Genomic DNA, 17,192 nt, shown 5'->3' on the forward strand with positions numbered 1-17,192 from the left:
GTTTGGCTCCGCCAGTTTGCGCATCCATCAACCGCAGTGTCACCTCAAGAAGCTCATTGAGTGGGAGCGCATGGATCCGGCAAGGCGAGGGCCGAGGCCGGTGGACCCGGAGACGCATGAAAAGGAGATGAAAGAGAGGGTTGCTCTTGGTGGGACAGCAGGAGGTAGGGGTGGGAGTGGAAAATTGAAGGGCAGTGAAATCGATCGGTTTAATGAGGTGCAGATTCAAGACTTTAATGCGAACATGCTCGTAAAGTGTGAGAACTGCGGGCGGACATTCCTTCCAGACCGATTGGAGGTTCATCTGCGTAGTTGCAAACCAGGCGCGGCGAGTGCTTCGAGGCCAGTGGCCCGCTCACTCGCTGGCAAAACTGCAGGCGACAAGGGCCTAGTAAGGGCACAGAGTGCGTCTGCTGGCGCATTTCCTAGCAAAAAGTCACGTCAGCCTATACCGTTGGAGAAAGAGCCCTCAACACCCCCGGCGTCCAGTGCTGCCCGGACAAAAGGTGCACGAGAAGTTGTCTTCTCTACTCAAATTAAGAGAGCCGCATGGGGCAATGCAGAGGATTCTGAGCCCTTGGAGAAAGACTCACCGGAAGCAATACCACAATGTGCGAATCCAACCATTTCCACTCAAGGAGTCACGTGTGATCGTGATGATGGGGATGGTGTTGTTGTTGCTGAGGCTGCTTATGATGGCGCTGCTTCTGCAGCCTCATCGGCATCTGTTGCCACGCGCTCAGTTTCTCGAAGCCTGGCCGAAAGGACCGCAAAAAAATTGGTTGTGCATGAAGAGGCGGCGCCGAGAACCGCCGTAGATGTGGGTGAGGAAAAGAACGACACCCAAAAAGAAGTCAACGACACCAATAAGCATTGTGCTGCGTCATCAGAGTCGAAGGATGAAAGAAAATCTGAGAGTCTTCCCGTGGAAGAAGATGCATCTGCAATCGATGATGATGGTCGTGACGATGCTCCCGCTGTACCTGCTGCCACCGCTGCTCATATTGCTTCCGCTCCTGCCGCCAGCCCACCCTTTGATGATTTCCAAGCATTGGATGACACCACTCCCCCAGAGAGGCATGCTGTAAAAATACCGTTGAACAATGTCTCTCGCTTCAAGAATGTTGCCTCTCGCGTGCATGCGGGGGTGCATAAAAAGGAGGAACTTCCAAGGTGCCGCTTTTGCAACCGAACATTCAACGCCAACCGCCTAGCGAAGCATGAAGAAGTATGCTTGGAGCGCAATAAATCGAATCACCGAAATTCGGCCTCCGCGGGCCACCACCCAGAGACGGCTCCTGCGGCCCATGAAGAGAAGAGGAGAAATGAACGCGATAGGCCTTGGGAGGCACACACGGGCTCTGGCCTCAAAAAACAAGTCCTCATGGAGGAAATACCACCCGCAGCACCCCCCACTCCCGGCGATGTCGCCGAAAAAAGTGTTCCCTCCCACCCGCAACGGAAGAAGGAGACTGAGGCGGGAAATGGATCCACTGAAGGCACAAAAATGCGTTTCTGTTTTGAGTGCGGTGCGAAGCTTATCGCTGGAAAACAGCGATTCTGTGCGGAGTGTGGAACCAAATTGCAGTCGTAAAGAGAATAAAAAAAAAAAAAGAAAGAAAATTTTCTTTTTTTTTTATTCTCTTTCAAGGGCTCCTATATGTCATTTATTCCCGTCCTCTTGTTTTTTTTTTTTTTCTTTTTTTTTTTTCGCATGTACGTTTACAGAACCGTATGAAATCCTTTGGTAGCAGTAACTGGTATGTAAGTTCAAGACGGATAAGCTCGTTTTTGTTGTGTTGTGTTTTCCACATCATCATATTTGCTGCAATGGTTGGAAGAAAAAAAAGAAAAAAAAAGAAGGAAGGAAAACAGCAGGCAAGAGAGATGAAACGCTTTCTCTCTACCCCCAATTGAAAGGAAAAAGAAAAGTGCGCTGCAGAGAAGAATGCTCTGACACGGAACCCAAAACGTTGTTGTTGATGGGAATTGGGCAAGGAAGGAGTGCGGTTGGCAAAGAAACGATGGAGGGAGAAGGTGAAAAGAGGCAAAAAATGAAAAACAAAAACAAACAAAAAAAGAAACGAGACGAGAGATGAAAACAGTCACGAGCGGACATCTGTGTTGCTTCTTACATTTTCTCTTTTTTTTTTTTACCTCCTTTTTTTTTGACGAACTCCGATAAAATACTTATGAACAACACCGATGGCATGCCTATCATTCAACACGGGAAAGTTGGGCCCTTGGCATGTCACTTCCGCCCGCTACGGGTGCTGTGGAGCTCGGTTCCTTCAAGCAACATGTCATTCGCCTCCTTACTCAAAGTAAACGATTAGACGGGCGCCCATTTGACTCTATCCGAGTTCCGCATATTCTTTACGAAAACCGACAGGATACGAAAATAAATCGCGTTCTGGCGTCTACGCTATACACAGACGACACAGGAACATGTGTGAACTGTATCGTCACTGGTGTGTTTGGCCCACCGCCGCCACAACACCCTGAGGAGGGTCGTCTCACGGTGGAAGTTACGGCTCCGTTTTTCCCGGGTTACAGCGCATTCCAGATTGAAGGGACGCTGCATGAATTGGCTCGCTTCGTTCGTTCAACCATCATCTCTTGCCTGGATCTCACCGAGCTTTGTGTGATTAGCGGAGAGGCTTGCTGGGTACTGCGTGTGGAACTGATTGTGATGAATGCTGATGGTGGCCTCCGGGCTGCTACTCTTCACGCGGCTGTTGCAGCTCTGCATAATTTGACGCTTCCTAAAGCACGCCTTCCCAGTGGGGATGTGGTGGAAAGCAGGTGTCTGTGCTTTCACAGGATTCCAGTGGCCGCCACCATTGGCCTGTGTGGCACCGCAGGCAGTATGCAGTTCCTGCTGGACACCAACGCGGCGGAGGAGAGCGTGGCGGATGTTCTTCTCACGGTCGTAATCGATGAGACGGACGGAATTGTCTCTTTTTTGCATCACGGGCGGTTTCCACTTCTTTTGCCCCATTTGACTGACGCGATTGACATGGTTGCGTCGCATGGTGCAGCACTGCGCTCGGCGATACTCAAGTCCAGCAACCTTCCTCAGTAAATGAATTGGATTTGAGGAGAAATGGGGTAAACGACGAATAATTTGACGTCAGTGGAACAACAACAAGGAGAAGAGGAAGTAAGATAATGGCAATGGGGTGTTACTATGGCGTTTTGTCCCCTAACCCCCACCTGACATGTATGTCTGCATATTCTTTTATGCCTATTTGTATTTCATTTATCTATTTTCTGCTGCCTCTTTACTTTTTTGCTTTTCAGGACCGCAAAAGGGGTGCCAGGAGGAGAAGGAGCGGGTGTTGAAAAAGCGGACACAAGAACTTAGTTGAGTGCCAGCAGGAAGAGCAAGAAACGCCAAATGGATGCCATCACACGCGATCTGCACCACCACCATTTGGCGCGTCTTCTCCACCTGGTTCCGCACCTTCATAGTGCCTACTTGGAAAACTCTTTCCTGCTTCCGCTGTTCTTCTCTTGCGTAAGCCCTGCTGCCAAACAACACGCAAGAATGCTCCTGTTGTCTCTACAACGTCGCTTTGGATCTTTGTGCCCACCAGAGGTGCGTGTCCACATTCTCTCCTTTTTGTCGTTTCCTGAATTTGCGGCCTTACCGCCTCATCCCATTTGCCGAGAGCAGTCAATTCTCTCCCCCGGTGCCAGAAAAAGGCCCAGGGAGGTGGTGGGTGAAAACTTCTCACCGGGCTGCGCCACCTCGCCAACTACGGATGCAGCGGTAGAGAGAGAAGAGGAAGAAGATGTTGTGGTGAGCATGGATGAAAAAAGGAAATCATTGCCAAAATCAAAAACCGCTAAAAGTGATGAAAAACCATCGGCAACGGATTTCTTGTTTCATGTTCGACCACCGTTAGCTGCCGCGACTACGACTTCCGCGAAGAAGACGACTCATCTGTTTGTTCGCATGGTCTCCGAGTCTGCACAGAATGAAGAAACAATGAATCGATATTTTGGTCGGTACGGACAGGTATCGTGTACTTTGTTACAGCAAAAACAACAGCAGGCCATGACAGATTCTGGTCACACGGAAACTAAAGCCGCCGTTGTGCAGGATTTTATTGTTTCTGTTGATTCGACAGACAATTCCCTTAAGGCCGTACGCAATGCGTACTACCCCGAGCTGGCTTTTATAGCGTTTCACGACCCCGCATGTGACACATATACCCTGGCCGATTTGGACCGTGTGCTGCAAGATGTGCCTGTGGAGGTTGTCCGAGTTCCCACGCATCTTGACACCGTCACCAAGGCAGAAGATGAAAAGGATGACGCGAACGCGTTGCCTCTTCACACATTTGTGCCAGACGTCGTGGTGGATGGTCTGCCATACTGGCTTACAGTGGATCAGCTGCGTGTTTCCTTTTCAGAGTATGGGCGCGTGGAAGACGTGCGCATTGCCATTGATGATCGAAGCGGCTCCTTCACGGGCACGGCGCTGCTGCGCATGGCCTCTGTGGAGGAGGCGATAGCAGCGTCGGAGGGACTTAACGGTGCTGTGTTGAAAGATCACACACTTGTAAGTGGTGTGCTGGATGATCGTCTGAATATTGTGTCGCTGCAACAAGGAACACTCATTTGCCAGGCGGACGAACTGCTACCGGAGGACTTTGATGTCAGTGAAAACCATAGACGGTGGGTGTGACCACATCAAAAAGGAGAAATGATAACGTAAGGCGGCCTTGAATCTTTTGTGTATTGTTCTTGTTTCCTTCTTCCTTTTTTTTTTTTTTTCTTGTTGGTTTGTCACTTATTGCTTTGCTCGGATGAGTGTTTGTATGAGTGCTCTCTGCAACTCTTTTTTTATATTAGTATTTGACCTGTCTCAACGTGTCGTGTATGGAAAGTGCTTAACTGTTTTTGTAGGAACGAGGTGTGTTTTGCGTGTTTTTTTGGTGTTTCTGTTTTCGGGGGATTTTGAGGAGGCGAGTTCCGTGCGAGGGGGGGGGGGGGACCCATTGCGGCGCAGGAAGCCAACAACGCGGTACACAGAGGCAACAATTCTACTGTTACCGTGTTTACATTCATTTGTACTGTGCAGGCGAAGAGGGGGGAAAATAAAATTGTTCGTCAATGGCCGAGCCGGGCGAGCGTCACGGGGGGGTGCCTGGGACTGCGGCGCTGAGGGCTGTGGAGACGGTCCCACGTCACCTGGAGAGCAACTCCGAGACATTCAGCTTCGCACCCCCCGTTTCCGCACAGCAGTGGATGGAAGTGTCGATGTTTTGCTTACAGAACCGACACGTTCCCTTAAAGCGGCTGCTGCAGATGCTGGAGGACACCGCAAAGGCTCTGATGGATGAAAAGCCGCTCAATGGTCAATCCAGCCCTCTTCCTCGCGGTAAATGGTATGAAGGCGATGACGACGACAGCCACAGGACATGTGAAACATCGGATGCGGTTTCTACAGAAGCTAGCTCAACGGTTTCTTCCATTTCCACTCCACAACGACAGTTGGCAGCACGTTTTTTCATGTTGGCTTCTCATCTTGGAATAAAAAGGGGAACCGTATCTTCCCTACGTGCCGGTGTACGTCTAGCGGAAATGGCGGTTGATGCACACCGTTGCGCCCTAACCACCACCCACCTTGCGTGGGCATGTTATTATCTTGGTTCTGTGGTGCAAGAGAGAGAGGGTCGGAGCACACTGGAGACAATGGCAGGGAAACTGGTGAGAGGTACACTGGAGATTATTGCACGAGAAGCTAACGCACTTCCTACGGATTTTGTTCAGCTTGTCAAACTTGCGTGGCTCATGGCTCTTCTCGGTGAGATACAAAGTGCTTTGACGTTGGCACAGAGGTTGGTGGGTCAAAACCGCGCGGATGCAAACGCATTGGTGCTTCTTTCTCTTTTATTCTCCGCTACCGGAGAGTATGATAAGGCCCTGGAAGTGGCAAATCATACAGAGCATGTGCACCCGCAGTACATCTTAGGGGGAATTGTTTTAACAATGATGCGGTATGTGACGAATGACGTTCATCTTCATAAACGTGTGGGTTGCGAGGAATTGCTGGCAATCCTTGTGGCACGTGTTCAAGCGACGACCCAGTACACATCAGAGCGAGCGGACTCTGATGAATTTCGCCTCGTACCGGATATTGGCACGACAGTTATTGCGGACGGATGCTGGAGCAGTCGCTTCCGCGGGGCGTCTCGTGTGGCGGGTCACTGGGCTCTTTTGGCGTATGTTGCGGTGGAGGTTGGCTGCACCTCCATCGCAGAGATTGCGGTTAGGGCGGGATTAGAGTTTGTGGGGGAGGCGAGGGAGGAGCACCGCAAGGCCTATGCCGACCTCATTTGCTGTTCCGTGAGAATAAAGATTGATCGAATGGAGAAAATTGTGGAGACGGTTCGTCAGCGTCACATGACGGCTGGTGTCGGGGACGTCGTTTCAGTTCTGAGGGAGTTTGAGGACGAGCAGCTCATTCGGGAGCAGGGAACTCTGCTTGATGAACAAGAGGTAAGGTCGCTGCATTCCTTGTTATTTACGGCCCTTGAAGTATGCACGGCACATGCGGATTCGTATGTCCAGCTGGGCCGCCTTTATCTTCTTGAAGCCCTCAAGGCAAACCAGCCGCAGTCTCTCCGCACCACGCATTTGGTTGAGGCGTCACACTACTTCCAATTGGCCATCGACTCTACCTCCACCCATACTGCTGCGTACGAGGGCATGGGCCGCGTTCGTGAGGCGCAGGGTGCGATGGAGATGAGTTTAGACTTCCTTTCCTCTGCAGCAGAACTCGCCGCTCGGCAACCAGTGATCCCGTTTGAGAGGCTTTTGTATATTTTCCCGTAAATAAACGCTGTCTGGAGTGATGACGTTTTTGGGCATTTGTTTGCATTTGCGCCCGGTGTGCGTGTGTAGAGAGATATAAGAGAGAGAGAGGAGGGGAAATGGCAATAATGGGGAGCGAAACGATTTTTGCGACACTTCTCTCCGACGTTCTTGTCGCTTTTTTGCTTCTCGGAGGTAGGGAGGAAGAGAGAGAGAGGGAAAGAAAGGGTCTACGCTCTCCGAGGGTGAGTAAACCAGAAATATAGGCAGACAAAATAAGGGATTGGGTGCGTGTGTGTGGAACTTCCAGAAAAAGGACGTTAAAGGCACACACACAAAAAAAAAAAAACACAAAAAAAAGGGAAAAAAAAGGGTAAAACCAAAAAATACAAGGATTCAGCCATGCCCGCTCTTGGTATTGCGTGCTCTGGGGCCAACTACTACCGTCCGGCGGCACTAGAGGTTATGAAGTACCGCTGCAAGGAGGTTCAACCCGTCAATAAGGTGGCGGAGAGCGAAAACAGTGAACCGGAGGAGAGCGATGCCACCGAGCCGGAGGTGGATGAATCCGGCAGCTCTGAGGCGGAGGAGTAGTGGGCGAGGAGAGCAAGGTAGGAAATAGTGACATGCACGCATAGATCATGTCCCTGTGTTTCCAGGAAGGGCAAAGGGACAATGAGACTGGCAAACTTCTCTGTCCCATGTACTCTTCTCTCAATATATATTTATTGGTGTGTATGTAAGAGGAGGGAAGGGCAAAAATGGTTGCCGTTATCTGCATGTGTGTTGGGCGTTATTTTTTTAAAATTGGATGTTATGTCGGTAATGAATTTAACAACGTAGATATTTTTATGCATCTCAACCAGGATTTATTGTTGGTTTTTCGCTTTTTTTTTTTTGTTTTTTACTTGTGACTGTCTCCTTGGCACTCTGCCAGACGGTACACAAAGAAAAGGGAGCACGAATACACACACAAAACAACAACAAAAAAGGAAAGGCCAACAATTTTTTCTGTGTACACGCGGTGGTTGCGTGTTTTTGTATTGCGGGTGACGAATGAGGCGATGTTTCTATTTAATGTGGCGTCAAGAAAAGCGGCTGCCGCGGCGATTTCGGGAAGTTCCAAAGGATTTTACGGAAATCCGCTCCTCTGATTGCAGGCCTTTGGTCTTCACAGCGAGGCGGCCAGAGCCGCTGCGCGGTGTTACCTCTCTCTCTGACATTGTCATTGATGAAGAGGCCCTGCAAACCAGTTCGTTACAGGAGCTTTCACAGAAGCCAGTCGCAAAGCTGGATCCGGAACGAATGGGACTTCCACCGCATCTAGTGCAGTATTTACATCGACGCTTCTCGCATGAGAAGTCTCCGAGTGGTGCCTCTATGAAAAGAGATGACGATGCGGGTGGGTTTCAGGGATTGACAATGGTTCAGGCACGCGCACTTCAACACTTTTATGCTCAACAGGATGTGGCGCTCTGTGCCCCAACGGGAACTGGAAAGACATTTGCTCTTTGTTTGGCTCTTATTGCTCGTCTGATGCGGGATGGGCCGATGAAACTTTTCTCTGCTCTTTTCCTTGCGCAGAATGATCACCTGTGCCGTCAGATTGCGCAGTGGATGCGCGAGATGTGGTGGTATGAGTCCGATGAACGTTTAGTGTTTTCTGCTACCAGCGATTTGCCCTCCAATGTGGTGTACCAGCGTCTCACGCGGGAATTCATCCGCGACGCGGCAGGAAAAATTGTGGGGTCGGCGGACCGGCGGCCGTACGTGTGCGTTGCGACACCGGAGGTTTTCTGGGAGTTTTTTCAGCGACGAAAGCAGTCCATTCTTTCCCGTGAGGCGACGTTGGGACGCAAGAAACACTCCTTCGCCCTCACTCCGGTGTTGCCGAGCATTGATCTTGTGGTGGTGGACGAGGTGGACGAGGTGCTTCCGTCAACCCGCCCTGACGCGGCGGGGAATCTGCTGATGAAGGAGCTCTACCGCTTTGTCAAGTACCAGGCGCCGGTGCAGCTGGTGTTTACGAGCGCGACTCTTGCAGGGTCTACCGTCAACCACGTGCGGCGATTTTTAAAGAAGAGCGTTCTTGAGTCCAAAACGTCTCGCATTTTTGAGAGCGAGATTGAAAGCTTTTCTCAGAAGGCAAAGGCGACAGGGAATCTCTCAAAGGCGATTGTCCCTGATGGGATTCAACATCTTTTCTACACCGCAGATACCCTTGAGGAGCAGCGGGAGTGCTTGGCGGCCGCCATAAAGGAATCCGGGCACGGCATGGAGGGCAACGCGGAACCGACAGGGAAGATGAAGATCCTGGTGATTTTACCGGACTCCGGAAATGTTGACCTCTTCGTCCAACGGGTTTTGAGACCTGCCCAGCCCGATGAGCGATTCAAGGTTGAGCAGATTGGCACCCAGCAAGGGTCTTGTAAACAGCGGGAGGGGAGAGAAGGAGGAACACATGCGAATTCACTTACAACTCACAACTCCCACTTATCTCCTGCAGAGTCAATATATATTCGACAGTTTATTCTTTGTGCTTCCTCTTGTGTGCGCGGTATTGATATCGGCGACCTCACTCATGTCATGATTTTGGCAACCCCGCAATCTGCCCTGGATTACGCGCATTGGTGCGGGCGTGTGGGAAGGTTTGGAGGCCGTGGCGTGTCCATTGTTATTATGAGTCGTTTTGCAGTGCGTAAAATAAGTCTGTTTTGCGATACACTGGAAATTCCCTTCAAGGTCAAGCGACGGCACAATGCCATTGATGTGGACGAGGAAAGGCGGGCCTTTGGTTTTTAGTTGACCTGTGTGCATATATATTTCTTTTTTTTTTTCTTCTTTCCCCGTGTGTGTATGTTTGCGTTTGGATCGAGGTTGGATGTGCTCTCGGCTGAGGCGACGGGCACTCGCTGCGCTTTTTTCTTTCTCTCTTCTCGTATTCTCTTTTTTCCCCCTTTTCCTTTTTTTTTTTTTTAAATATATTTGTGGCATGAAATTGTGTCTGTTTGGGTCTTCAGCGATAAAATATTGCCGCGGTGTCGTTTCTCCACCCCGCCGTAAGCCACGAAGACGGCAAGTCGTATTAGTAAAAGTGTTCTTGAGTGAGTCTTCTCTTCCTGCAGGTATCGGCGAAGAGGAGGGGGGTACGTCTCTCTTGGAGAAGGTTTTTGCGTTTGAGACACCATCTCCACGTAAAGGCGACGAAATCCTTTGAGATAATTGGGGACAGGGCAGGGAGGCACACACGCGGAAGCAATATTATAAATACATACACCTTTTTTGCCCCTGCGACAGATTGTGAGAAGGAAGGGTTGGTGGTGGAGGGGTTGGTATGCGGATTTACCTCTTTGGGTTTTGTAGGCGGGTTGTGTCGTGCTGGTCAAAACAGCTTTTTTTCTTTTGGTTTCTGACGTTCCAGAATGCGATAGCGGTGCTGCTCATTAGTTACACTCAGGAACGCCAGTTGGCTGCTGGCGTTGAGCGGTTTGCCGTGATGCACGCAGTGTTGATTCAGGAGGCTATAAAGTTCATTGCGTCCTTTGCCTGGTGCGTCATTGACGTGTGGCGCTACGTCCGAGAACACGCGACTGAAAGGAACGAAAAGGAATTGATTTTGGATGGGCTCGACGAAATGCAGCCGCTGCCGGTAAAAGTCAACACTGGCAGCGATGTAATCAGCTCGTCTCATTTAAACAACAGTGAGGAAATAAACTGTAAAGACAATTTGCTGGACGCATCGTTTCAACTCTCCGCATCAAAGACTCCGGGACAGTGGCGTTTGTTTAAGAATGGAATTGTCTCCGAGTTGTTTCACCCAAGTGCCTTCCGCATGCTGCTGCCGGCTCTGCTCTACGGGTTCCAGAACTGCTGCGTTTATTTGGCCCTTGCCAACATTGAGCCGACGCTCTTTCAGGTGACGTACCAGTCGAGAATAATCATCACGGCGGTCTTTATGTCAGTTTTCCTCGGGCGTTGTTTTTTATTTCGGCAGTGGGTGGCTCTTGTCGTGTTGGCACTCGGCGTCTCTGTGGCGCAGCTTGGGGACAGGACCGCCTCAGGGGCAGAGCGGTCGCCAGAGGGGAGTTTTAAGGGGGATTACACCGTTGGCATCGTTGCCACGATATTCTCTGCGGCAACATCCAGCGCCGCATCTGTTATTATGGAGTCCTTTTTAAAGTCCCGGTCTAGTTCGATGAGTTTGTTTACCTCCACTAAAAATTTGCACCTAGCCCTTCACTCGGTCTTATGCTTTGCCGTGTTTCAGGCACTGAACGGTTCTGTGGGCGGCTTCACGGAGTCCCGTAATGCGTCTTTTATTGACGCCGTTCGCACTTACTTTCTTGGCTTTGACGGGTTAGTTTGGGTGATGTTAGTGGTGCAGGCGATTGGCGGACTTCTGGTGGCGGTGGTGATCAAATACTCCGACAATATTGTGAGAACATTTGCAGCGGTGATCTCCATTGCGTTGAGTGGTTTGTGCTCCTCTTATTTGTACGCGTTTTGTCCGAGCGCAACATTTTTGGTTGGAAATGCCGTATCCCTTGGCGCCATCGTTGTGTACAACTCTTAACCAGTAATATCAGTGTTTGTGTGTGGGGAGAAAGGGGAAAAAAGGAGGGTTTTATACTCTATTCCTCGAGTTGTCCCTTGCGGAGGGAGGAGCAGGTGGCAGTTTGCGCTAGAAATACTTTTTTTTTTTTTTTTGTTTCTTCTTCCCTTTCCTTTCCTTTCCCCATATGTATTTTCGTATGCATGTGCATATATGAATATGTTTATACTTTTTTCAATTTATAAGATTTTTTCCTTATTCAGCGTGGAGGTGGTGCACGCAGCAATTCTGTGGACTCGGTGAATTTAATCCTCCACACCACCTTTTTTTTGTTTTTGTATGTAATATAAAATAAAATAATATCTATCTATCTATCTATCTATATATATATATATGTGTGTGTTTCAAATTATTTTTATTTGTGCATTTCCACTAATTGATGGTCGTCTTTTTCTTTCCCCTACCTTTATGCATAGATACATTATATATATTATATATATATATATTTTTTCTTATCTTTCCAGTCGTAGTAACTACACCTCAGTTGTGCAGCTCTGGTAAGCGTACGAAGGAATTCAGTGGCAAGGATAACCTTACTCCGCGGGTAGCCACTATAGAATGGCTCCAACATCTGGTGCCCTTCCGGCCCGTAAAACTAAGTAGACAAGTACTCATCGGGTTTGAAGCATGAACAGCAGGCGCTTGGCTTCCTCTCTAGCAAGAGGGTGCTAGACCCTGGCACCACGTTGAGGTGGCCGGCTGAGCCAGGGACATAGATACATCATATCATATCATATATATATATATATATGTATAATTTATTGTTGCTGTTTCCCGCTCTGTTGGTGTGTCTTGCGTATGCGACCCGAATACTTTTGCGTGGTGGCCATGAACGAAAGCACGTTGACAGGAGAAGTGTCAATAATCGAAGACTGTTGCTGTTGTTGTTGTGGTGGTTGTACCGGCGAGGAGGAGGAGCAGAAGCGGGGGGGAAACGGAAACCAACAAGCATGAGTTTGTGCGTGGAGACTTAGATGCCGACGGAGGGAGGTGCAGTTATATATGCACACGGGATTAAATGGCAATTGAAGCGTCTCAAAAACGAGGTTTTTTTTCCCCCCTTTTTTTTTTTTTTCCGGTGCAATAAAACTTTTCCTTCGAGGCGGACGCACTGTGTGGGGCAAGCAGTAAGCCGAGGAAAGGAGGAGATGACACGCAGACAGCCAGAGGGAGAGGAATGACTGAGGCATGAGTGAAGAACAAAAGGGAAAACAAAAAAAAAAAAAGAAAATAATTTTTTTTTTTTTTTTTTTATTGGAGGAGAAAAGGTGGGGAGGAAGTCATTGCGGTTCACTGTGCATGATGTTGTGTTCATTGCTCACATTCCTTTTTTTTTTTTTTTTCCCCTCTTCCCTTCATGTATGCATGTGTCTGCGTGTGCAGGGACTAGGAAGGAAAGGATTGGACCGACCAGCAATCAAGAGCGAAACAACACCAATAAAACAACAACAAAAAGACAGACGAAGAAGAGAGAGAGAGAAAAGAAAAAAAAGGAATTTAGTTTTTTTTTTTCTTTTTTTTCTTTCCGTCTCTTTCACCCGCCCCGCAGTGCGACTTCTTTGGTGGTCGACCCTACGCAAAGAAACAGACACAAATACACAGACACGTAGAAGCGCGGGAAAGAGGCCGACAGGGCGTGAGTGTGTGCCACACACGATTCACAGTGATCTTATTTGTATACAATTTGTTTCCTCTTCTTTTCTGTGCAGGCAAGGGACAGTGAAGCAAATAAGTTCACTGTTTTTTTTTTTTTTTTTTTCTTACCGCTACTTCAGCCGGCAAGCTCCCATACTTTTAATTATCCTTATCTATCCACATCTGTATAGATAGATAACACACAACGTTGTATAGCTATATATCTGTCTCTCTCTCTTTTTTTTTTTCTTTCCTCTTTTTGTGGCTTGGTTCCCTAACCCGCACATACACACACACACTCTCCGTACCATTTTCTTTCAGATTTTGTCTCTCAGTGTGTGTGTGTGTGTGTGTTTGTCTATTTCTTTCTTACTTGCGGGTTCATTGTCCGGTGTTGCCACACTTTCTGCAGGTGCAGCAGCGGTTGTCTGTGAGAGGAGGAGACGCTGATGGAGGCATCGGTGAGTTTGTTTGAGGGGGACGCTGACATGTACGCGGAGAAGTTGGCCTCGTCGAACTCTTCTACCTCCAACCGAAATAACGCCACGATCGCTGCGGTGCTGCAGGAGGGCAAAAAGGAGGGCGTTAGGCGACCGGAGAGCCGAAACACGAGTGGCCTGCCTGGGGACCACTTCAATGTGCTTAGCGCGGACAAGGCGGAGACGCTCTCCATCCCACCGGAACTTATCGAGCCCACGGCCGGGTCGAGGCGATACCTGGCGAAGAACCAGGGCAAAGGGGCTCCCACCTTTGCATTCTACCTGTGCAAGATGTACACTAGCAATTCCACCTGCGCCCACGGTTCCTTCTGTGACTTTATTCACAGTCGTCATGTCTTGACGAATGCTCCCCATCGTGGTGGGCCGGTGAAAGCCATTCAAGTGCACTGGTCGACTCCCATTCACTCCATGGCTGAAGCCCTTTACGAAAGACATGAACCTGGATCCGTCTTTCATATCAATCAAAGCAACCTCAGTGGGACCTCCTCCCAATTCACCGGCGATGCCCCGGCCAGATTACGATTAGCCTCTGATTATGTCTATAAGACAAGGGGGAGTGAAGAAGCACTGTTGCATGGCTCAACCAGGCTGCTTCGATTATGCAAACACTACGAGCGTGAGAAATGTGGGAGGGGAAGGATATGCCATTTTATTCACCGCGTTTATTTGAAGCCGTCAGCGCAGTCATCAATGCCACCATCGTTGTCATCCACAGAAACAACTGCAACAGCGATGACCGCACCTTTTACCTACAACCAAACAGCGGACCTCAATGTTATTAACCTGCGTCCGAGTCATACCGGCACTCAACCACGTTTTTTGCCCAGTGCTAATTGCTCAACCAACAGCATGCACGGTTACACTCGGCAAGCAACTGGTTTCCCCTTTGACGCTCGGGGTGTTCAACATGCAACCGGTGGGGTTATCATGTCACCTCCATCCATGCTTTCGTCCCAAGCACCGTCACCAGCGCAGCCGCCGCATTTACACCTACAGCAGGCGCAGAAACAGCAGCAGCAGCAGCATCCTCCTCAGATTATGACGCAGCAGGCGGGGTACCCGTTTTCTTCCGTGTACACTTCGCAGCAGACGCCATATATGAGCAGTACGACAGTACAAATTTCAGCGACGCAGTTTCAATCCTCTAATTCATTCTACGAACAACTTCACCATCGCGGTACCCAACAACAAAATTCGACTTCAGGGTCCCAGCAGCAGTCGGCGCTTCCGGTGAATTCAGTGACGGATTATCTCCTGCCACAGGTGTTGTTTACTCTCATGTAGACACTTGAATTGGAGCATGCGATCAGGTAGGCCTATTGGGAGTCTGTAAGAACCGTTTGAACCAGATAATGTTGAGGGATTGAAGGAACGGGGTAGTGTTGCGGGTGCGTAGAAGAAGGAACTCATTTTTGAAATTTTATCACCCTTTTTCCCTGGGGATGTTTGGTTGGGAAAATAATACGCACATATATATCTTTTTCTTCTTTCATGTTTTTTTTTTATGTGTGTGTGTCCTGATGCCTTTGACTTTCAATCTTCTCTGATACTTCCCCCCCCCTCCGTGCGCATTCAAAGTGCGACCCGCTGGCTCCTCCGCGTGCATTTGACATGCATGTAAATACGTCACACTATATAAACGTAAATATATAAATATATATTCATATATATGTCTGTGTATATATATGTATGGATTTGTACATGTATGTTTGTCCCTTTTTCTTTCTCTTTGTTATGTATTTATTATTATCACCAGTTATTATTATTATTATTGTTTTTTATGGATGCGCAATGGTGACTGTGGGGTGTGTGGGTGGAGGGATTTATTGAGAGAACGAGAAAGAGAGAAAGAACGAAACAAAGAAGTCTTTTTGTTGATTTTTTTTTATCATCGTTAGCTAAAGAGTCCTCGTAGTCCTTTTTTTTTTTTTTTGCCTGTGTGACTGTGTGTGATGTAATAAATATGTATGCGATGGGAACGGAAGGGTTGTGAGATGACTCACATGCCTTTTTTGTTTCTGGATTATTATTCCATTTTTGTGGTTGTATATAATTTAATACATTGATGTATGCATGTATCTGTCTATCTGTCTATCTATCTATATATCTATTTATTTATATATTTACACTTATACATGTTTGTGTTTATGTTTGCGCAGAGTGGCATGTCTCTTTCCCTTTCTCTCTCTCTCTCTCTCCCTGTGTGTGTGTGTGTCTCTCACTCTCATTGGCCTTCTGTCTGTTCGTCATTACTATTTTTCAGTGGAATGAAGAACACTTTTTTTTTTTTTTTTTTTTAGTACCGTTAATAAATTACTGTTTTAATGATTATTACTTTCTTTGATTTTGTTTTCTTTCTTTTCGGTGCCGCACCACCGTGAGTGGGGAGTCGCAGGGTTATTCACTTGGGAAGGAATAATCCAACGAAAAGTTTGTGTTTTTTTTTCTTTCTCTCTGCGTGTGTGCGTGTGTGCGTTGGTAGGAGGAGGAGGCGACGGGAATAGCGGGACGAATGCGTTCAGTCTTTGAGGTGGAACTTTTTTTTTTTTTTTTTCCCCCCGACGGTCCCATGAAGGAGTTAAATTATGTGATGTGCATGTACTTGTAGAATATTTTTATTTGTGAGTCTACAGGCAGAAGGGGGTGGTTGGTTGGTTGGTGGATTTATGCGGGGTGATGTGAACCCGTACCGCTTTCGGGCCACCCTCCCCCACTCCCAGTGTAATACACACTGTCTTTACTGGAATGTATGCATGTCTTTTTTTTTTTTTTTTCTTTTTCCCCTGTCTGTCTCTCTCTCTCTCTCTGTGTGTGTGTGTGTGTGTTTCAACGAGCGTCACATCCACACACTTGCAATGTTGGCTAAATTCTTGTGGACTCGTCTTCTTTTCTTCCTTGACCCTGTTGTTACTTTGACCACAGACACAAGCCCCCCATATGTATAACAGTATATATATATATATATGTATATGTATACATCTGCATGTATGAATCGATTATGCATGCATTCTTGTTATATTATCATATCGGATGTAAACATAAATTTATTCTGCCGCCATTGTTTCCACTTTTTTTCTTTTTTTTTTTTTTTCTGCGTTTCTGCCAAACTTTTTCTCCAATTCGTTTTTTCTTCTTTCTTTTATACCCTCCATTTGCATGGGGTGGGGCGGAGGAGCGCCACATATTGTGGGCGAATGCTCCGATGGCACATCGACACGCCATGGAGGGCTTGCGGAGGTAAAGAGTGTGTGAACATCGCCGAAAGACCCGCAGGGGGCGCAAAAACAAACAAACAGACAAAAAAGAAGTCAAATGGTGGTGCAGAGCGGGAAAGAAATAAAAATAATAATAATAATAATGACGAGGAAAGAGAGTGAGTGCATGAGAGGAGGGACATTGGCGCGGAGTGAAGGAGCCTTTGGAGGGGGAAAAAATGCGTTTAACGCACATTCTTTGCCATCTCTGTTTTTTTTTTTTTTTTTTTTTCTTTATAATATAATATACGTGCCTGTGTGTACGCAGCGTCGTGTGCAGGCTCCTGGTTTTTTGGTCTTGTTTTTTTACTTCCACGTGCCTTTTGGGGGCCCCCGTGTTCGGGCCTCTCGGTGCCGCAGTTT

The 17,192-nt window shown here is 48.1% G+C and overlaps 7 protein-coding genes across 7 annotated transcripts, besides 26 other annotated features; all 7 read left to right on the plus strand.

Moving 5' to 3' along the window:
• Tc00.1047053504085.10 (hypothetical protein, conserved) lies at positions 1-1,594 on the plus strand (the record flags this gene model as incomplete). Its single annotated transcript, XM_803710.1, has 1 exon — positions 1-1,594. A coding segment is annotated over one exon (1,594 nt), but the record flags the coding sequence as incomplete, so codon positions are not given.
• Positions 1-13,936: a sequence feature (heterozygous, non-Esmeraldo-like haplotype).
• Positions 1,599-1,641: a sequence feature (AT_rich).
• Positions 1,685-1,711: a microsatellite.
• Positions 2,249-3,085, plus strand: Tc00.1047053504085.20 (exosome-associated protein 2, putative; the record flags this gene model as incomplete). Its single annotated transcript, XM_803711.1, has 1 exon — positions 2,249-3,085. The coding sequence occupies one exon, from the start codon at positions 2,249-2,251 to the stop codon at positions 3,083-3,085; it is 837 nt and encodes a 278-aa protein (XP_808804.1).
• Positions 3,401-4,696, plus strand: Tc00.1047053504085.30 (RNA-binding protein, putative; the record flags this gene model as incomplete). The annotated part of the gene is made up of 1 exon (XM_803712.1): positions 3,401-4,696. One exon carries the CDS (start codon positions 3,401-3,403, stop codon positions 4,694-4,696), a length of 1,296 nt encoding a protein of 431 aa, XP_808805.1.
• Positions 5,125-6,849, plus strand: Tc00.1047053504085.40 (hypothetical protein, conserved; the record flags this gene model as incomplete). Its single annotated transcript, XM_803713.1, has 1 exon — positions 5,125-6,849. One exon carries the CDS (start codon positions 5,125-5,127, stop codon positions 6,847-6,849), a length of 1,725 nt encoding a protein of 574 aa, XP_808806.1.
• Positions 7,165-7,199: a microsatellite.
• Tc00.1047053504085.50 (ATP-dependent DEAD/H RNA helicase, putative) lies at positions 7,885-9,630 on the plus strand (the record flags this gene model as incomplete). Its single annotated transcript, XM_803714.1, has 1 exon — positions 7,885-9,630. The coding sequence occupies one exon, from the start codon at positions 7,885-7,887 to the stop codon at positions 9,628-9,630; it is 1,746 nt and encodes a 581-aa protein (XP_808807.1).
• Positions 9,747-9,805: a sequence feature (T-rich).
• Positions 10,163-11,401, plus strand: Tc00.1047053504085.60 (CMP-sialic acid transporter, putative; the record flags this gene model as incomplete). Its single annotated transcript, XM_803715.1, has 1 exon — positions 10,163-11,401. The coding sequence occupies one exon, from the start codon at positions 10,163-10,165 to the stop codon at positions 11,399-11,401; it is 1,239 nt and encodes a 412-aa protein (XP_808808.1).
• Positions 11,520-11,563: a repeat region.
• Positions 11,741-11,775: a microsatellite.
• Positions 11,848-11,886: a microsatellite.
• Positions 11,863-12,150: a mobile genetic element.
• Positions 12,174-12,196: a microsatellite.
• Positions 12,654-12,696: a sequence feature (AT_rich).
• Positions 13,299-13,335: a sequence feature (CT-rich).
• Positions 13,410-13,433: a microsatellite.
• Positions 13,525-14,859, plus strand: Tc00.1047053504085.70 (hypothetical protein, conserved; the record flags this gene model as incomplete). Its single annotated transcript, XM_803716.1, has 1 exon — positions 13,525-14,859. One exon carries the CDS (start codon positions 13,525-13,527, stop codon positions 14,857-14,859), a length of 1,335 nt encoding a protein of 444 aa, XP_808809.1.
• Positions 13,937-14,811: a sequence feature (areas merged during assembly that could not be assigned to a particular haplotype. This can correspond to areas where the two haplotypes were merged or to regions with more than two copies in the genome that were merged during assembly.).
• Positions 14,532-14,600: a microsatellite.
• Positions 14,812-17,192: a sequence feature (heterozygous, non-Esmeraldo-like haplotype).
• Positions 15,208-15,266: a microsatellite.
• Positions 15,316-15,351: a microsatellite.
• Positions 15,637-15,701: a microsatellite.
• Positions 15,744-15,776: a microsatellite.
• Positions 15,854-15,873: a microsatellite.
• Positions 16,332-16,382: a repeat region.
• Positions 16,523-16,551: a microsatellite.
• Positions 16,644-16,666: a microsatellite.
• Positions 16,911-16,934: a microsatellite.
• Positions 17,041-17,065: a microsatellite.

The sequence above is a fragment of the Trypanosoma cruzi genome, genomic scaffold (assembly GCF_000209065.1).
Source record: "Trypanosoma cruzi strain CL Brener 1047053517029 genomic scaffold, whole genome shotgun sequence".
Classification (NCBI taxonomy): Eukaryota; Euglenozoa; class Kinetoplastea; order Trypanosomatida; family Trypanosomatidae; genus Trypanosoma; species Trypanosoma cruzi.